Below are 17,134 nucleotides of genomic sequence, written 5' to 3'. Positions count from 1 at the left end.
GTGATGTTACGCAATTGACGTTTGAAATTTTAGAACGACGTTAATAAAAGAAATCACCCTCAAATGTTATTCATTACCCCTTTAGGAAGGTGTTATCAAATCTTATGTAGCATTTCAGAATAAGGTCTTTATAACATACATAACTGTAAATTTTGTGACATTTTTGACATTGAGATTTATAGATTGAGTTTATTAAAAATTCATAACCACAGGTAACACTGAATCAAAGCAAGAATTGACAAATCTATGTAAAAATAAAAGCACAACTAAAAAGTCTGATCTAAATCATGAAAAAGGTAGCATCAGTGGTGATAAAATTATTGTTGGTCAGCGCCCCTTGATTTCGTTGAAAGTTGGTCGTCAGCTGCCTCAGTGGTGCATTGCTGGATTCTGGGTTACTCCCTAATCAGCGGGATGTATTCTTCTTGAATCCTTAAGACAAGCGTTGAGAATCGCCATCATAACTATCAATAATTCTCAGTGGAAAATAAGACATTTTTTTTAAAGTGATTTGTCGAAACACTCCATGGGCTGCTGCCGATATGTGTGAGGTTTCATCATTGAGGTAAAACCAATGTGTGTCTTGATAAGACTACAACCAGTTATAAGGAGGTGTGGTTATTGTTTTTCTTTATTATGACATCATGACTTGCAAAAGTAACCTTGGTCCAGCTGGAAGGAACGCACGCACTCAGTCAACGCACACACACAAAAAAAGTACAGAGTAAATCCTGGGAAGCAAGGTTGCCTGTTGTTTAAAAGAAGTCCAGGTCATCCGGGGCATCCAGGTCTCTGTACTCGATGATGGAGCGCGGGTCTCCTCGCATTCCCCTGCACATGCGTGTACACAAAATTACGCAACGTGTATACCAACATGGACGCTTACTATCATCGTGTTTCCTTGACCTGTTGTTTGGATGTTTCCCCGGGAACCCCAAGTTGCCCCTGAAGTTGTCATAATGACCGCGACTGGCCCCAAATTGGTTGGCGGGGTAAGGAGGAACGCCGGGGAAGGTGGGCAGCAGTGGCCTGATGGCGGGCGGGTATCCCAGAAGGCTTTGCTGTTGAGGCGACTGAGCGGGAAAGCTGGCGGGCGGTGCTGAACGAGGAAATGCAAAGCGGGGTGAGGGGACCATTTGCACTCTCGTCGTCACTTTTTGAGCTTACCCTGAGGTGGGGGTGGCGGGGGTTTGTTCTCAGGCAGTGCTGGTCTCTTCGCATCCGACAAGTAGTTGTTGAAGTAATCCACTTCCTGTCTGACGGCGTCCACCTTGTCGCCGTGTTTGTTGAGGATGTGTTTACGCACAAACTCGGGCGCCTTGAATTTCTTGCCGCTCAGAGGACACAGCCACTTGTCTTTGCTGAGCTCCTGAGTGTTGGCCGCCAGGAACTTCTCCACCTGTGAGCATCAAAACACACGCTGTCAAGAGAGAGATCATGCTGTTGTGGTGGATGACGGGCGGACGAGTCTCACTTCCTGTTCCGGGTCTTTCTTCCCCAGGCGCACGGCGTCTTCCGTGCTCAACACTTCGGGCGGACTCAGCAGAGGAGCCAGACGCTCCTCGCACATCTTCAGGTGTTCACTCACTGGCCGACCACAACAAAGTACGTCACGGCGGGTTCCATCACACGGGTATGTGTGTGTCAGTTGTTTTGCCTTCTTCACGGTTGATCATTTTTATTATGCTTTGACTCACGTATTTTTTAAATTTAGTTGTAATTATTTGTTAGAGAAGTTGGGTCGCTTTTGAATTTTTCCAAAACATTTTGTTTTCATTTTTTTTATTTGATACATGATTAAAAAAAATAGTTATGTACAATTCTCAAAACAACTGTTAGTTATTTCATTAGTTTCCGTTAACTATACTGTACTGACATTATGTAGACTGCCTTGAAACTTCAACAGGGGCCAGAACCTTACCTCTGGAGTAAAACCTTCTCTTGTGACCAGACTCCTTGAGACTATCTACTACAATCTCTCAAAACTAATTCCATTTTCCAGGCATGCTGAATGTGCCGTCTACATATTTATGTTAATGTATGTGTGTGTTATACCTTCAGTCGCCGTGATCTTGGCCACGGGCAGAGGTCCTCGCACATGGATCAGTCCGCAGCGATGGGGCATGTGGTCCTCGGCGGGATACTGGCAGAAGTTGTAGTAGTCCACAGAGTGGACCACACGCAAGTAGAGCAGCAGTGTGTCCAGCACCTGCAAACACACAAACACTTGCAAAAGCGCACAACGACACCACACAAACAAAAAGCTGGTGCTCACCTTTATCAAGGTTTTATCCGTCTCTACTGTAACCTCGGAGGACGGGGCGGCGTCTTTGGCGTCGCCCGCCTCGCCGCCCGTCAGCTCCTCCTCTTCGGCGCTCACCTCCTCGATGAGGTAATCGGTGATGTTCTTTAGGACCGGGTTGGTGTCCGTCTGTGGTGGCGCATTCACGTGTGGATTTAGAGTCAAGCAGGAAGTGATGGCGAGGGGGGTTGCTTCTAACAGGAAGTCTCACCTGGTCTTGCCACAGCTCCGCTCTCTGGTCCAGCGTGTGCACCAGCCTGGCGGCCAGGCGGACGTCGTTCCTCGCCACAGGCTTGTGCTGAGTCAACCCGTTGACGCTGCGGACGCGCCGACACAAGTCGCGGTTGACCACTGGAGACAGCTCGCAGTCTCGGAGCTGCCCGGTGCCGCAGAAGATGGGACCGAATGAGAGGAGACGGGAGGACACAATGTCCAGAGGCGAGTGCGGGACGACCTTTACCCGAATATTCTGCAGGTTCCAGCACGTCTCCTTGATGTTGACGCCGCGGTCGAACGTCAGCCAGCACCGTCGGAAGAACCTGAGGTATATTTGTACTGTGAAGCGCTGCTCTCATGTTTGAAAATCACGTACTTTCTACTCACCCCCTTTCTGGCTGAGGCTCTGACACCGCCACCCGCAGGAAGCCAGGGTACCTGCGACACAGCTGCAAACACAGCGAGGGTGAGTACACGTTTGTGGATGATGAAAGACACCCGCGAGAGACGAGAGGTGCCACTCACTGCAGCAATCTCTTCTTTGGAGGCGTCGGGCGGGACGCTCCGGATGAAGAGCGAGGTGGTGAGGTGCAGCGGCCGGGGAACGGCCGGCGACGCGGGCTCCTTCTCGCCGTCAGAGTGGGAGGAGTCGGAGGCCGAGCCTTCGCCACTGTCGGCCGACATGCTGCGCTTCCTCTTTCGGGTTTTCTTAGCCGCCGCCTCCTCCTCCTTCTGCTCCGCCTCCTCCTCCTCTTCTTCCTCCTCTTCTTCCTCCTCCTCATCCTCATCTTCCCCGTTCTGCTTGCCATCCTCATCCTTCTGAAGCGTAAAATCGTCAGCACCGTTTATTCGTACAGTTATTCTGTAAAATTGTACTATTCTCACCTTGCTTCGGGTCCTCCCTGCCTCGCTGCCAGCCGGCTCTTTGCTCGGATTCGGCACCGAATCGCCAGCACCGGCGCGCTCCCCTCCGGGCTCCAGGACCTTCAGGTCCAAGTCTGTGCCACCCTCCATCTTGATGACGGCTACGGGCGAGAAACAAAGGTTAGTGAGGACTCAACCTCGCCAAAAGGAATAAAATGTGTATAAAAAATAGGACACAGTACAATTGGATTAAATAATTCAACAGAGTTTAGAGTTTTTAAGTACACAATATTTACCGTAATATTTTTATAACCTTGACCACAAGAAAACTTTTCAAAAATAAAACCAATAACTAACAAAGCCTCAAACCCTGACCTGCATCCAGCACTTTGATGATGGCGGTGGTGTGCTCCATGTCGAGCGACACGTCATCCAGCCACTTGTTGTCCCATAGAAAGAGAAACACGCCCAGACGGCGTTTGAGCGCGGCCAGAGACTCCGCCTTCCGGGCTGCAATGTCCTCGGGGTGGTATTTGGAGCGGAACCACTCCTGCTCTTTGTGCTGGATGAAAAAGTCCTGCAGCTGCTGGCGCCGGAAGTCCACTTTGTACTGATTATAGCGCTTGACCGCCTCCGTCTCATCCACACTGTCCTCTGTATTCAGTAGGAAGTCCTGTGCATCATATAATAGAGGTTATGCAAGTGACTGGACAATTTTTTTTTTCAATCCATTTTTTAGGGGTGACTAGTGGCTTCGCTCACCTTGAAGCTTCTCATGGTTGGAGGTCCGGGTGGCGGCAGGTCAGGATCCGCCATCGCCAACCTAAGGGAAAGCGAAGGTGCGTCTGTTATGCCGCCGAGCATGCTCACACGCCCGTGTACGCACCTTCCCTGAAGCGGGTGAGCTCCGTGATGCATGGGCAGTTGGGGGATGTCGGGAGGCCACCCCTGAGGCCCAACCCTTGGGAACAGAGCTGCACCTCCGCCGAAGGGCTGCTCGAAGCGGTATGGCTCGCCCCGGTGGTCATCCCTGATAAAACCAGCACGCCCTGAGCTGCGTTGTATCAAGATTTATGTGAACTATACACGGGCCAGCACTCACCAATCTCTCCTCATGCGCTTGTGCTGGGGGCTCATATGTCTTGGCGGCGAAAACCTCTCCCTGCGACCACGATCGTAGTCACGTCTTCTCTCTCTCCCGCGCTCCCAATCCCTGAGTGTGCACGTTTACTCATCACGTGAACTATCCTGACATTACCTAAATACAGATTGTTCTATAATCTTAGTTTCACCTGTCGGGCCAGTCGTCGCGCCGCCTCTCTTCTCGCTCTCGGGATCGCTCCATGTCACTTCGCTCTCTTCGAAACTTGTCTCGACGCCGCCTGTCGAATTCATCATCGCTGTCCCCCATTTGTCTGCGCGCGAATCCACTCTTTGGTCTCTGAGGATTCACTGGCTTCTCGTGAACTGTTACAAAAACAATAAAAGGAAAAAAATCCCAAGACTTTGTGTTATACAGTTAGCAGTTACAATTAACCTGCATTTCCTCATGCTGCCATTCATGCAATAAAATGGTAGCTTTGAGTTGTATCAAACACGCTCAGATTTAACACGGAGTAAATGCATTTATGATAGATTGGAACGACGTCTTCGTTAACTCAGCATGATAATTTGAAAGTATATAATTTATTCCTTGGCACAAAAATAGTTGGGAAACGGTGGTGGTGGTCCAAGGCTTTTGCACAGTACTGTAGATAAACTGAATAAAATATCACACATGCATATTAGTTGTGCCTACACTAGACAAATGCAGAGACCTAGCAGCCGCCAGATAAAGACAAACTTGTTCCTATCTGTTAGTGATTGTTTCTCGTTATTTACTAGCTAAAATATACAAAATAATTTCTACAACTCGCTGTTTGGTGAAACATCGAATATTGCTGGAACACTAACTTTCTATTAGCCGCTAACAGCTAAAGCTCGCTCGAGGTTAGCCTTCCTCTAGCTTAAGCGCGGCTTGTTAGCTCCACTCCCGCCTACTCCGTTTAGGGCTCGGACTTTAGACCCAATTTACTAAAACGCTCTTGACAATTTTGTACCGTATATTTTTTTGTTCCTATTGCACAATTTACCTGAAAACGTTGCGAACGAAAACAATGAGACCAGCTCACACACAACAAGAGTCCCGCCGCCACAACGGCCAATCACGACAGCCTCCCAGGCCCAAGTTGCCCTCTAGTGCCCTGAAGGGACAAAAAAAACATGTCTTGAGATGCAATTTTTGTGTTCAAAGAATTATTAAGGCGTCAATCTTTACTTCTGTGGCTTCTGATGTAATATTGGTCCATTTTCTCGTGGAGAGTGAGCATTTTTAACTCGTGTGCGCACCAGACCACACGGTGGCGATAGAGCGCAGGTGCAACGAACCGCTTTGTTTGACGATAGGTGAAGAAGATAAAACGACATGATTATTAGTAGAAGAAGAAAACAACATGGCGTCTCCGGTTGCTAGGCTACAGAACTGTCCACGGTTGTGCTTTAGTGGCGTACGAGCGAGTTTAGACTTGGAGTGATACACTGATTTCTACATTTATGTGATAGGTGACCCCGCGTAACGACAACAGTGGCTGGAAAACTGTGGCGGAAATTCTCTCACTTTGGCAACAAGAAGCCCGATTTTTGCTGATGCTAGGTGGCTGACGTTAGCATGTAAGCTCTGCTATGATGGCACACTCATAAGAATGAAAACAGAAATTCTAATGTATTTTAAAGTAAGCTACGCTAACACTTATTAAATTTGAATTAAATTCGAGTCAGACATTATCTATATAATATGGTAACAAGATGAGTCGTGTGAATTCAGCCCAACCCCAACATGGGTGGTCCTGTGGTAAAATTAGATTCAGTATGTTTGCATTCATGTATTTTGTGTCTTTTTGTTGTCTCTTATTGAATCTTGTGTTTGCGTAGTTGTTGATGGAGCGAGCCGACCGGCGACTTGTGAAGAACCAACCATATGACGAGAGTGTGGAGGTGAGTGACTCGGCAGAGGAGGCGAGTATCCGCGGCCAGGTAAGAAGGGTCCGCCTATCCTTATCTTTAACTGGCTACCAACGCTCACCTATTTCTGCTTTTGCAGGCTGACCGCGGGAGGAACAGGAGGGGGCGCAGCATGTTATCCAGCAACAACAGCAGCAGTGACGAAATGGATGAAGATCGTGAGCCTCCAAGGGCCAAAGGGCCAGTCAGCAGGCAGCCTGGGGTCAGCCCCAACGAGGAAGACGACGAAGATGAGGAGGAAGAGTCAGAGGATGCGGACGATGACGACGACGACGATGATGATGACGACGATACCGGCGAGGCACCTGAGGGCGCGTACGACCCCGCCGACTATGCCAACCTGCCCGTCAGCACCGAGATCAAAGATTTGTTCCAGTACATCGTGCGGTGAGTTTGGTGTGATGTCTGACTGACTGACAATAAGTAACCAACACTATTATTGGCACTGGCTGACCGATTTTGTGATTGTGGTCTGCGCTAGGTACTCTCCCAAGTCCATCATACTAGAACACAGCCTGAGACCCTTCATCCCGGACTTCATCCCGGCTGTGGGCGACATTGATGCCTTTCTTAAGGTAGGCTCTTTCTTGCTGCTCCACCTGAACCCAAGCCAAAAGATCACCAGGCTGTTCCCCCTGCGGCACGCAGGTGCCAAGGCCGGACGCCAAAGCAGACGGGCTGGGCCTTCTGGTTCTAGACGAGCCCAGTGTGAAACAATCGGACCCCACTCTCTTGTCACTGTGGTTGTCCGAAGAGACCAAGCAGCATGCCACCAGCGAGGTATGAACCCCAGTGAGCTAAGTTCAATGAGCAAAATAAGATTTGAACTACCTTCACACGTTAACATTTAGTTAGCATTTCTAAAGAGTATTATACTTTTTTTTTTTTTTGTCATGTTACGAGCTAAATCATTTTTTTCTCACGCTTTTCCAGCTGAAGGTGACCAGTGTGTCCAGTCCTCAATCTAACCCTCGTGCCGTGGACAGCTGGGTGGAGAGCATCGGCGCCCTTCACCGCTCAAAGGCGGCGGCCAGCGTGCAGTACGCACGCGCCATGCCCGACATCGACGCCCTCATGCAGGAGTGGCCACCAGAGGTGGAGGAGACCCTGGGCCGCGTACGCCTGCCCCCTGCCCGCCTCTGCTGCAGCCTGCAACAGTACTGCGACATCGTGTGCGCCCTGCTTGACGTCCCCGTCTACTGCAGCCGCATCCAAGCGCTACACCTGCTCTTCAGCCTCTTCCTTGAGTTCAGAGACTCGCAGCACTTTGCACGCACTTGACCATGTGCGTAGTGATATTTTTCATGACTTCCTTGTGAAATCATGTTCAAGTGTGCTTATAAGTTAACTTCCCTTACTGACCCAGGTTGAATTTGTATCACCCAAACTAACTAAGAGTCTCTTAATCGCTTAATCCCGTCAGGACTCGCCACCATGGATCATATATGCCGTCCAGCCTGCTCTTAAACTATATCACCAGGGAATGTTGTAGATGTGTTTGTTTGAAAATAAAAACAGTTTTGATATTTATAGAATGCTGCATATGACTTTTTTATGTTTTCTACCTTGTTAAATCATTGATGGCAAATGAAAAAAAAAGTGTCTTTATTTAGCTGAATGATTAACAGCAATGACTTGAAAGTAAATTCAGGGCTTTGGCATCATCTTGTGGCAATTTTAAGATGGATTCATTGTATTTTCTTTTTTTATGCATAATTATGATTTATAATTTACAGCACTAAAGGCTTTATCAGAAGGCGACAGTTTAGGGGACAAATTTTTTTCGAATGTCACGTATGTCTTCTATCGGTTGCCGTCGACGACCATTAACGACCTGGACTTTATGTATTTATTTGTATATTTGATTACTTATGGTTGGTTCGTCCACACTCCAGTCCAGATAGTGGCGGTAATGCTCCGTGAAAGCTGGTTGCCAACCACCATTAAACACCAAAAGTAAAGAAGAAGAGGAAGAAGACAACCATTGACGCATGCGCACTCGCCGTGTTGCTTGGCAATGTCGCGGCTCGCGGGCTGTAGCAGTTTGGCGGTACCCGACTGCATCTTACGCCGAACTCTGGCGCCGTTCACAACTGCTACGGACCAGGTTCTTACTTAATTTATTCCTCGTTATCTTGTGAAATAAATATTAAAAAACAGGAATTCACACATGCTTTGTGAAACTAAATGTAAGTTTCGAAATCGATTCTTAAACAGTTTTATCACTATCGTACACACGTATTTCATTAATTTTCGTTTCGAGCAATGACTGTATAAAGGAGCCCTGCCCTCTGTCTAGTTTCAAGACTAAAATGTAATTATTGAACTTATTGAATTTATTTTACACAGCTTGTGTATGACACCTATTTGTACCTTTTCATTCAGAGGAAAGGGGGCATCTTTTTGAGGTGGCATTTCTTTATAGCAAGAGATTATTTCGGGTACGGTCTAAATTGGACTCAAGACAAGTCAAAACAAAACAATCTGTAAATCAAGGTGCCACTTGATCACTAAATGTGTTCTCAGCGCTCTCAAGTGGTCTGTCGAGAGACGCTCTACCTTTTGGACATCTCGCGCTACACCAGCGACCAGGGCTCCTCTGTCTACTTCCCAAACACCATCTTCACCGGTGAGTACGCTGCCCTTATCCGGGCCCTCTTGTTCACCTCTGACCCCGAGCTGCATCTGTATCCAGGCGATAACTTGTACGACGTCACGCTGAGTGATGGTGACTGCCGCCTGCGCGTCACTCTGGATCCCAGGCTCAACGGGCTGGTGGAGAAGTATGTGCTGCGGCGGGGCTTGGCCGTGCAGAACGCCACACTGGCCCCCGCCATGACTGGCTTGACGGACCGCACAGAGAACGAAAGGTAAGATGTTTGGCTTGTGAAGGGGCACAAGACTTCCTGTATGGGGAGATTATAATCACAGAGCAGGAGGGAAGTCACTTTTCAACTTTCATCTGCGCAGCTTCATCCTGGTAAGTGTGGAGATGATATCATCAGAGACAAAAACCAACTCGGACCAGGATTCGCTGCCCTGGACCGGCTCGTCCGACGTGTCAGGTGAACGAGCTGATCGGCGCCGGCCTAAAGCGGCGTGCCATTGGTTGACGTTGGTCTGCTTCAGGTCCTCTGTTGGCCAATCGGAAGCTGTTTCTGCCACTGTGGAACAACGTGGACTTTCACGGGGACGCCTGGATGAAGACGCCGCCTCCCCCGGAGGAGCAGGAGGAGACACGTGAGTGTAACAAGTGCACTACGCATACAAAATATATAATTGATCTTCTCTCACCTCCCTCGTTCTCTCCTCCTCCCGTCTGCTCTAGCCACAGCTCTCCGCCCCACCGTGACTGTCAAAGACCTCCGCCAGGGTTTCTTGGCTCACGACGTCTGGGCCCTTCGCACCATCCAGCGCCGGCTGATTTTACGCATCACAGCCAAGTCGCACCTGACGTATTACGGCAGAGCAGACAAGAACTGCGCCGTCCCCTATAAGGTGGGTGAAGGCGGGGCCGACGAGGACGTGGCGTTTAACGCGGGTCCTGCGTGCAGGCGCTGTTAAAGGCGCACGACTCCTCGGGAAGTGTGTCGCTGGTGTTGTGGAACAGCGCGTGCGTCCACTGGTACCGCGCACTCAAGCCCGGCGACGTGGTCAGCCTGAGCCACTTCCGCGTCAAGAACCAGTTCCAATCAGAAGGCGACGACATCGGTACTTCCATCTCATCCCTCCATCCTTCTTTGCTTTCTTTCCTCATATTCACTTTGCTTTCTCTTTTTTCTTTCTTTTTCATTTCTTACTCACTCTCCTTCCTTTCTTGAGCATTATTAAAATCTTGTCTACTGATGTAGTTTTCAGCTTATTTCCTTAAAAATATTCAATATTCTCTTTCATGCTTATTACCTTTTTTCCATCTTTCTTTTTTACTTCCTTCCTTCCGTTCCTTCCCTCACTCATTCATTTCCGTGCACACATTCGGAGACGTGTGATGTTGCCCACAGAGATCAGCGTGAACAGCCGGAATCCCGCCACTCGCATCGCGCCGATCTCGGAGGGGTCGGTGGCGCCCGACTGCCTGCCGCCGCCAGCACCCGCTTCCAACTTCTGCGACAGGTGTGGCCACGCCCACCGCAGACACGGTGACATTTTGCCAAATTGAAATTCGAATGATTTTGTGATTGCCTTCTGCTTTTCTTCTCTTAGTGAGGAACTTCCATCTCGCTCTCCGGGCACCCTGTGCGACGTCATCGGCTTGTTGACTTTCACGGGGCGTGCCGAGCGGATGAGAAAGGGTGAGGGACATCGTCGTGGCAATGGGATGCGGACGCAAGCTTACTCAAACTCAACACTGACGCGCGCAGATTCAGAGTTGTTGGAGTATCGCTGGCTGCGGTTGGAGGATGGACGCAGCTCTTGCCCAATCTGGATCCAGCTGTTCGCCACCTCTCAGCCGCAGACGCACAACCACCTCCACCCATGTGAGATTGAAGGAAAACAAGAATTCAGAAGATAATGGAAAGATAGAAGACAAGCTAACAAGCAGCATGGGTGTGTGCGCAGTGATGGTGCTGTTGTGTTCTTGCCTGAAGGTGGTCCAGACGGCCGCGGGCGCCTCGTACTTGACCAACACCCCGTTCACGCAGCTGCACCGCTCAGGTAGCAACTTTTTTTTTTTTTTTTTTTTTTTTTTTTGCGACGTCGTCATCTTGCCGTCATGTCAACGCCGGGCTTGATTGACAGGTAAACGCAAGAGCCAACTGCCGGCGGTCAAGCAGTTCCTCGACTGGTTCCGGCAACAGGATGAGAAACGCCTGTTGCGCTCGGCTCTGATTGGCGGATTCTTCACGTACCCGCCCCTTCCCGTCTCCCTGGAAGAGTACATGAGACACAGGCAAGGTCAGCTGACCGACATCTTCGTGCTTGAAAAGGAAATTGAGAAGATCGTTCTGTCTGTCCTTTTTGCTCACCTTCCTTCCTTCCTTCCTTCCTTCCTTCCTTCCTTCCTTCCTTCCTTCCTTCCTTCCTTCCTTCCTTCCTTCCTTCCTTCCTTCCTTCCTTCCTTCCTGCCTTCCTTCCTTCCTTCCTTCCTTCCTTCCTTTCTTTCTTTCCTTCTTAACTTCCTTCCTTGCTTCCTTTATTCTCCTTATTCCCCACCTTCCGTCCTTCATTTCTACCTTTGTCTTTTAGGGGATCCTGGTTTCCTCCAGGGGGCGGAGCTTCTGAGGGAGATCAAGACCCTTTGTTATAGGGAGCGACGCACCTTCTGTATCCAGGCTACCGTTAGCATGGTTAGGTATTGTCGCAGAGGAAAGGTACACACACAAACACATGCACTCACCAATAATTCTATTGATCAATTGTTAACAATGGCCAAGAGCATATTTCCACCAGTTACTAAAGCTAACCATTAATTCATAAATATTGCTTAATGTATTACTGGATTACATATCATTATTACAATTACTACTTTTTTTTTTTTACAACGATACATGCGACAGAAAATAAAGACCATCTTCAAAATCAGCATAAAGAAAACTATTTGCATGTCTTTTTTTAAATATTTTTTAAAAATGTGACTAGGTGTCAGTTGGTATGATTTATGTTGTTTTAGGAGAATCGTTGCATCTTTTGGCGAGATACGTCTTCGTGTCTGTCCTCCTTCTCACCCTCCTCATCCTCCAAGTTTTTGCCATCAGCTGTCAATCACTCGACTCCCCGCTCATTGCCATCTCCCGCCAGTGGCAGGTGACAGAATTTCCAGCCTCGGCTTCCTCCTTTAAATCTACCGTGTTCATACAAGCGTGTTTGTGTGCCGCAGGACTTGCAAAAGAAAGCTTTTGCTCCACTCAGACACGCCGCAAAAGGGGTGAGACTGGGGCACGTTCAAAAAGAAGCACTCCGATTGGCCAGACCGATGACATTGTTCTTGTGTCTCCGCAGACGTCCTCGTGCGACCGTCCAGCCTGAAGCCGGCAACAAGACAGGTGCGTCTGCGTGTCTAGCATGTCATGACGTTTACTGAGGTGTCATCATGTGCAGCCATTCTTTTCGACACGTCCATGGAGTTCCTACAAGACACAGACGAGGAAGAGGAAGACGACGACAGCTCGTCGTACGCCACCTGCCCTTCCCCGCCGGATCCCCCTCGTGTCTTCGTGGAGACGCTGGCCATGCGCTACGACCCCGCCCATGAGAAAAAGCAGGTGGCCTCCGTGACAATGGGAGGAACCCTGACCTGTGCCGCCGTCTTCGCCTGCGAGGACTATTACACGCTCAGTCTCAAAGGTGCGTCAACAAAATACGTCTTCCTTCTGTTTCTTTGTTTTTCCTTTCATTTGATTTTCAGTCAACAGCGATTGAGATGGAGAAAAGTTTTGCTTATTAATTCATATTCCCCAAGCCTTCCTTCCTTCCTTTTATTTCATTCCCCTTTTCTGGTAAACGCTTGCCGACACGTAACACATGACGTTGATTCGCCCACCCCCGCAGCTTTGTCGGATGGCGTGTGCGTCGACGCAATCTTCCTCCCTCAGTCGTCCTCTTCCTCCCTCTCGCCACCCTCCCGCTCACACGGAAACACCTGGGCCTCCGTCTTGTCCCACGGAGCCTTCTCGTCCCACGCGCCGCCGCCCTCGCCAGGTGCGTACGCTCACACACAGAAGAAACAGAAAACTGTCTCTCAGAAGTGACGACGTTTCCTGTCTCGCCCCGCCAGGGGATCTCATCGCTACAGCAACACTGCTGGCCAATCAAAGGCTGGCGTGCTTACTGGATGTTTGCAATCTGGGCGGAGAATCGACTGAGGTGGTCATCAGCCGGGCCTTCCGGATGACCTGAAGACTCCCGTGTTTGTTTTTCCGACAGCACGTTTGCATCACGTAGGACAAATTTTGATCGCCGTGTTGTTTTGTACGTTACTGATGACCTTTTTGCACTACTTATCATTTTTAATGAAAGCCATTTCCCTGTGTGAGTGTATGTTTTACACTTTATTCTGTTTTCATTAAAAAGTGTCAGCACAGGTGCTTTCCTGACTTTTTTGGTCAGACCTGCCTCTGGCAAATGAAGGACAGCCTGGTGGAGCAGTGCAGGTCGTTGAGGCGTCCGTCCGTGTGCACGTGAGCACAGTCCTCATCTCCGGGTCCCAGGCCGTGGTGCGTCCAGCTGTCAGGCTGGCCTGGCCGCCAGTGCCTAACCCAACCAACCCGCCCCCAAACCCCGCCCCCCGCTATTAACAAGCGCTTCTCTTAAATCAGAGGATTAGATAGAATGAGGCCGGACGCGACCCACCTGCGGTTCATGACGTAAGGGGTCTGGTTGACCCACTCCCACGACCCCGTTCTCTCGTCACTCAGGCCTATCCAAAAGAAGACGCCCGACAAGTGGCGGCGCACAAAGTCCCATTCTTCATCTGACAGGATGATGGCCAAGTGCGACTCGTGTCCGTTGCACCAATCGCGTGCGTCGTGCCAGGACAGCAGCAACTTTGCAAACATCAAACAGCTGGAGCCTATCCTCTCCCAGCCCAGAGGACAGCAGCCGCTGTCTTTCGATGTCGAACCTTCAAAATCGCAAGCCTTCAAATATCGACTCCATGTGTGTGTGGGTGTTGCGTGTGTAGTGTACCATTGTTGATGATGCGTTGAAGGGAGCACTGGAGAGTGGCTACTGCTTTGCTGATGGTGTCCAGAGTGGCGAGCTGCTTCAAGGCCTCAGAGGCTGAAAAGCAAGGAAGTCATCATGTGATAACACGCGCGGTAAGAAAAGTAGCTTTGTGCAACACGATAGAACATTCCATAAGATGAGATGGTGTCACAACACAATTTTCATCACGTCTCACTTGAGCGCAGCTCGTCTTTGTTGCCCGCCACCGCAAACTTGAGTCGCTCCACGTCTTTGGCGGCGTCTACGACATGGACGCATTGTGATGAGGGAGGAGACGACACGACAAACGTGGTGAGCTACGTTGTTACATTTGACTTTGTTTTGAAATAAATAAATTTAAAATCAGACTGTTTATTGTTTTAGAAATAAATGCTTTATTTTACTTTAGTTTTTATATTTTAAAAAAAGTTCATTAACTTTAGCGTAGTAAAGTTAACTACACGATAATATCAAATGACTATTTGACCTTCCTTCAACAATACAGAATTAAATAGGTTTGATATTAACCCTAAAACTTATGTATATTAAATGACAAATAAGAAAATGAAGGCCATTTTTGCTAGAATTAGAGTTTTCATTAACCATACTAATCTTGCATTGTACAGTAGAACGTCACGACATGACATTAAAGCGGGTGGTTACCTGCAGTAAACTGCTGGATGCCGCTCAGTGATTGGCTCATATTGGAAACCCTTTGCTCCGCCGACCACAACCGACTCGCCATCCTCGAGTCTGTCACACACACATTTCTTTGCTGTGATTGAAAGACGATTTTACAAAGTTGTGTTCTGTGTGTGTATTTTCTTTGCTCTCACAGCTGGCTCCCAGCGCAATTGTCAGAATCAAGATGGCTGCGGTGGTCAGAATGGGAAACAATCGACGGGTGAGCCTGGACACGCCGCCTGAGCGAGGGTTCAATGTGGGATCTGATATACGGAACAAATGTGAGCTAATGCACACAACACAGACCATATACCAAACATACTAACACATTCACCACTACACACAAACCTTACAACATACACTACCATACACACACTTCATACATGCCTCGACCACACACGTAATTTGTACTTTTGTTCCAAAAGGAGCTGCTGGACTCGTCGATGTCATCATGGTATTCTATCGTCATGGTGATCAGCTTCTTTGCGTCGTCTTTGTGATGGAGAGAAGCGCGGCGACAGAGAAAGTCAACGTCGGCTTGAGGTGACTGACCGCCGAGCGAACTTTGAACTGGATCGTTTGCCTTTGTGTGAGATCCGGTGGCAGGGGCGACTTTCAAAACAAATCACACAATTCAAAATTTCAAATTGACATAAATGTGCTTTATTTGTACAAAGAAGTTATCCCTCACAACACTTTGTGGCGCAGTATGATAAAACATGGCATAGTGGAACATTAAACAGATGATTTGAATTTATGGTCCAACACAAACTGCGATTGTATAATAGTACGACAACAAAATATGGAATCAGCGTCACTAAACAACACAGCATTCACCCCTCAGTGAGGTCATCGTTGAAGTGGAGGAGGATGGCGGGCGTGAAGAGATCGCAGTCGAGACGCAGATTCTGGAGCTTGAGGTCATCATCGGGGACATTGTTCTCACTTAAGGTCTTGCTCATGTCCAGGCTGGCGCCGTTGTGCTTCCACGTGTAGCTGCACGCATGCGAGTTGTACGGCAGGTAGCGCTCCAGGATCTCCGCCAGTGTCTCCTCAGAACACACCTGAATCAGAAGAGATGCAGAGGAGCTGTTAGCCTAGCTTAGCACACAGGACGAGAGGCTAGGCTCTGGCCATGGTCCACCTCCAGCCGCTGCTCCTGTGACGTCAGCGTGTTGATGACGCGTATCCACCTGGTCTTGGCGGATAGCCGTCCCACTTCGTAGCGCTGGTCCTTCCACCAAGCCGGCTCGATGTCGCTGGCCCAGTCGGAGCGCGGCCCAGCCGGCGGGATATGCACGAATCGTCCTCTGGGGGTGTAGTAGCTCACACAGTCCGTCAGCGGGTGGACAAACGTCAACACCTGCGCACAGGTACGGGTGGGCTCTAAAATCCGCTGTATGATTTGTTGCCGTGTGCACACTCACGTCTTCGGTCTCAGGGTCAAACCAGCTGCTGATATCCTTGCCTGCAAACTCCATGATAGGCAGCAGTAAAACATCACCTGGGTGAAGGTAAAGATAATTGTGTGAATGCTGAAGAGCGTTGTCCAATATATCATATTTTACATGGTAACATTTACTAATAGACAGGACACATTTTCCAAAAACTAAAATTCCAAAAGCATTTGGTAGTTATAGTTCTAATGATCATGCTTACCCTCATGCTTCTTCATCAGGGGGGTCAGGTCACACACTTTGCCTAGGAAGGACACCCAAAGGTCAGTCGCAGTATTGTGAGCCGATACCTGTGCAGGCGTGAAGAAGCGTGGCCTTTTTGGCATTATACTCTCCAAAATTCAAAAATAAAAGAGGCCGCTATTTGTTGTCGCTATCTTGTTGCTAGGTAACCATGACATTAAGGGGTGGGCCTCACTAAGTGTTTTTTATTTATTTATATATATATATATATATATATATATATATATATATATATATATATATATATATATATATATATATATATATATATATATATATATAATGGCAAAATACAATTAAGATGCTAGCCTTATTCCCTCCAAAATATTTTTTTAAAATATAGATATTGTCATGACGTCATACGGTGCTTGAGTATCACAGTAGGTTGACAATAAAATCGTGGCGTGAAAGTGTGTGACGTGGCAAACCAGAACTTTCTATAGCCTCAGGACACAAAAAAAAAAATACCAGTTTTCTTCCTGTAATTGGCTCGTTCGTCGACACGCCCGATTGGCTTGGAGCCCCTTCAGCTAGATTCTCATTGGTCACGGAGTCCGGCGTGGGAGGCCAACACTTCCCGTTGACGTTTACATTTACTTTGTTGTTAGACGAGCAAATATGCATTTTCATGACTTCATATGGTGTTTTAAAGTTGTCAGAGCAG

The 17,134-nt window shown here is 48.5% G+C and overlaps 5 protein-coding genes and 1 long non-coding RNA gene across 9 annotated transcripts; 3 read left to right on the top strand and 3 right to left on the bottom strand.

The window, feature by feature from the left end:
* Positions 1–613: 613 nt before the first annotated feature.
* LOC125992048 (serrate RNA effector molecule homolog) lies at positions 614–5,823 on the bottom strand. 3 transcript variants are annotated; one of them, XM_049760628.1, is made up of 18 exons: positions 5,700–5,823; positions 5,515–5,625; positions 4,675–4,849; positions 4,485–4,595; positions 4,269–4,412; positions 4,145–4,205; positions 3,758–4,055; positions 3,404–3,543; positions 3,044–3,337; positions 2,906–2,967; positions 2,763–2,841; positions 2,514–2,678; positions 2,276–2,431; positions 2,056–2,209; positions 1,475–1,587; positions 1,168–1,399; positions 907–1,099; positions 614–831 (listed from the first exon to the last, which is right to left on the bottom strand). In XM_049760628.1, exons 3-18 carry the CDS (start codon positions 4,791–4,793, stop codon positions 756–758), a joined length of 2,397 nt encoding a protein of 798 aa, XP_049616585.1. In that variant the 5' UTR covers positions 4,794–4,849; positions 5,515–5,625; positions 5,700–5,823; the 3' UTR covers positions 614–755. The 3 variants fall into 3 exon arrangements, with proteins under 3 accessions (XP_049616585.1, XP_049616595.1, XP_049616579.1); XM_049760638.1 differs by having other exon boundaries at positions 3,044–3,334; XM_049760622.1 differs by having other exon boundaries at positions 3,044–3,543.
* A 22-nt stretch (positions 5,824–5,845) lies between these two features.
* ift46 (intraflagellar transport 46 homolog (Chlamydomonas)) lies at positions 5,846–7,977 on the top strand. 2 transcript variants are annotated; one of them, XM_049761782.1, is made up of 6 exons: positions 5,846–6,091; positions 6,353–6,415; positions 6,522–6,829; positions 6,924–7,017; positions 7,091–7,222; positions 7,376–7,977. In XM_049761782.1, the coding sequence occupies exons 2-6, from the start codon at positions 6,359–6,361 to the stop codon at positions 7,721–7,723; spliced, it is 939 nt and encodes a 312-aa protein (XP_049617739.1). In that variant the 5' UTR covers positions 5,846–6,091; positions 6,353–6,358; the 3' UTR covers positions 7,724–7,977. The 2 variants fall into 2 exon arrangements, with proteins under 2 accessions (XP_049617739.1, XP_049617738.1); XM_049761781.1 differs by having other exon boundaries at positions 5,847–6,091; positions 6,353–6,454.
* Positions 7,978–8,415: 438 nt separating this feature from the next.
* si:ch73-71d17.2 (RPA-related protein RADX) lies at positions 8,416–13,463 on the top strand. The gene is made up of 19 exons (XM_049760717.1): positions 8,416–8,549; positions 8,969–9,071; positions 9,138–9,312; positions 9,413–9,507; positions 9,572–9,682; positions 9,771–9,940; positions 9,997–10,153; positions 10,444–10,555; positions 10,646–10,734; positions 10,804–10,920; positions 11,003–11,098; positions 11,183–11,338; positions 11,630–11,754; positions 12,054–12,187; positions 12,261–12,308; positions 12,383–12,426; positions 12,482–12,727; positions 12,932–13,081; positions 13,158–13,463. The coding sequence occupies exons 1-19, from the start codon at positions 8,460–8,462 to the stop codon at positions 13,277–13,279; spliced, it is 2,340 nt and encodes a 779-aa protein (XP_049616674.1). The 5' UTR covers positions 8,416–8,459; the 3' UTR covers positions 13,280–13,463.
* asgr1a (asialoglycoprotein receptor 1a) lies at positions 13,413–15,239 on the bottom strand. The gene is made up of 7 exons (XM_049761847.1): positions 15,182–15,239; positions 14,923–15,033; positions 14,750–14,839; positions 14,283–14,348; positions 14,069–14,161; positions 13,733–14,003; positions 13,413–13,633 (listed from the first exon to the last, which is right to left on the bottom strand). The coding sequence occupies exons 1-7, from the start codon at positions 15,237–15,239 to the stop codon at positions 13,486–13,488; spliced, it is 837 nt and encodes a 278-aa protein (XP_049617804.1). The 3' UTR covers positions 13,413–13,485.
* LOC125993340 (uncharacterized) lies at positions 14,209–15,523 on the top strand. The gene is made up of 3 exons (XR_007490155.2): positions 14,209–14,398; positions 14,925–15,051; positions 15,196–15,523. It is a non-coding gene; the product is annotated as an uncharacterized lncRNA (long non-coding RNA).
* On the bottom strand, positions 15,411–16,653 carry cyb5d1 (cytochrome b5 domain containing 1). Its single transcript, XM_049761878.2, has 4 exons — positions 16,430–16,653; positions 16,198–16,274; positions 15,915–16,133; positions 15,411–15,834 (listed from the first exon to the last, which is right to left on the bottom strand). The coding sequence occupies exons 1-4, from the start codon at positions 16,551–16,553 to the stop codon at positions 15,604–15,606; spliced, it is 651 nt and encodes a 216-aa protein (XP_049617835.1). The 5' UTR covers positions 16,554–16,653; the 3' UTR covers positions 15,411–15,603.
* Positions 16,654–17,134: the final 481 nt, after the last annotated feature.

The sequence above is a fragment of the Syngnathus scovelli genome, chromosome 1, assembly GCF_024217435.2.
Source record: "Syngnathus scovelli strain Florida chromosome 1, RoL_Ssco_1.2, whole genome shotgun sequence".
NCBI lineage: Eukaryota > Metazoa > Chordata > Actinopteri > Syngnathiformes > Syngnathidae > Syngnathus > Syngnathus scovelli.
Note: the sequence above shows the minus strand (reverse complement) of the source record. Positions and strands in the feature narration are given on the sequence as shown.

Excerpts from the sequence above, each read along its gene's own strand:
- asgr1a (XM_049761847.1), bottom strand. The coding sequence starts at position 15,239 with ATGACGATAGAATACCATGATGACATCGACGAGTCCAGCAGCTCCTTT. Across the intron at positions 14,349-14,749 it reads CATCCAGCAGTTTACTGCAG|ACGCCGCCAAAGACGTGGAG; the intron begins GTAACCACCCGC and ends TCCATGTCGTAG. Across the intron at positions 14,162-14,282 it reads CAAAGACGAGCTGCGCTCAA|CCTCTGAGGCCTTGAAGCAG; the intron begins GTGAGACGTGAT and ends CTTGCTTTTCAG.
- si:ch73-71d17.2 (XM_049760717.1), top strand. The coding sequence starts at position 8,460 with ATGTCGCGGCTCGCGGGCTGTAGCAGTTTGGCGGTACCCGACTGCATC. Across the intron at positions 9,072-9,137 it reads CCCAAACACCATCTTCACCG|GCGATAACTTGTACGACGTC; the intron begins GTGAGTACGCTG and ends ATCTGTATCCAG. Across the intron at positions 12,728-12,931 it reads TTACACGCTCAGTCTCAAAG|CTTTGTCGGATGGCGTGTGC; the intron begins GTGCGTCAACAA and ends CCACCCCCGCAG.
- cyb5d1 (XM_049761878.2), bottom strand. The coding sequence starts at position 16,553 with ATGCCAAAAAGGCCACGCTTCTTCACGCCTGCACAGGTATCGGCTCAC. Across the intron at positions 16,275-16,429 it reads CCTGATGAAGAAGCATGAGG|GTGATGTTTTACTGCTGCCT; the intron begins GTAAGCATGATC and ends ACCTTCACCCAG. Across the intron at positions 15,835-15,914 it reads CACAGGAGCAGCGGCTGGAG|GTGTGTTCTGAGGAGACACT; the intron begins GTGGACCATGGC and ends CTTCTGATTCAG.
- ift46 (XM_049761781.1), top strand. The coding sequence starts at position 6,359 with ATGGAGCGAGCCGACCGGCGACTTGTGAAGAACCAACCATATGACGAG. Across the intron at positions 7,018-7,090 it reads ACATTGATGCCTTTCTTAAG|GTGCCAAGGCCGGACGCCAA; the intron begins GTAGGCTCTTTC and ends TGCGGCACGCAG. Across the intron at positions 7,223-7,375 it reads AGCAGCATGCCACCAGCGAG|CTGAAGGTGACCAGTGTGTC; the intron begins GTATGAACCCCA and ends ACGCTTTTCCAG.
- LOC125992048 (XM_049760622.1), bottom strand. The coding sequence starts at position 4,793 with ATGGGGGACAGCGATGATGAATTCGACAGGCGGCGTCGAGACAAGTTT. Across the intron at positions 4,206-4,268 it reads GCTCACCCGCTTCAGGGAAG|GTTGGCGATGGCGGATCCTG; the intron begins GTGCGTACACGG and ends GCTTTCCCTTAG. Across the intron at positions 832-906 it reads GGGAAACATCCAAACAACAG|GGGAATGCGAGGAGACCCGC; the intron begins GTCAAGGAAACA and ends ACGCATGTGCAG.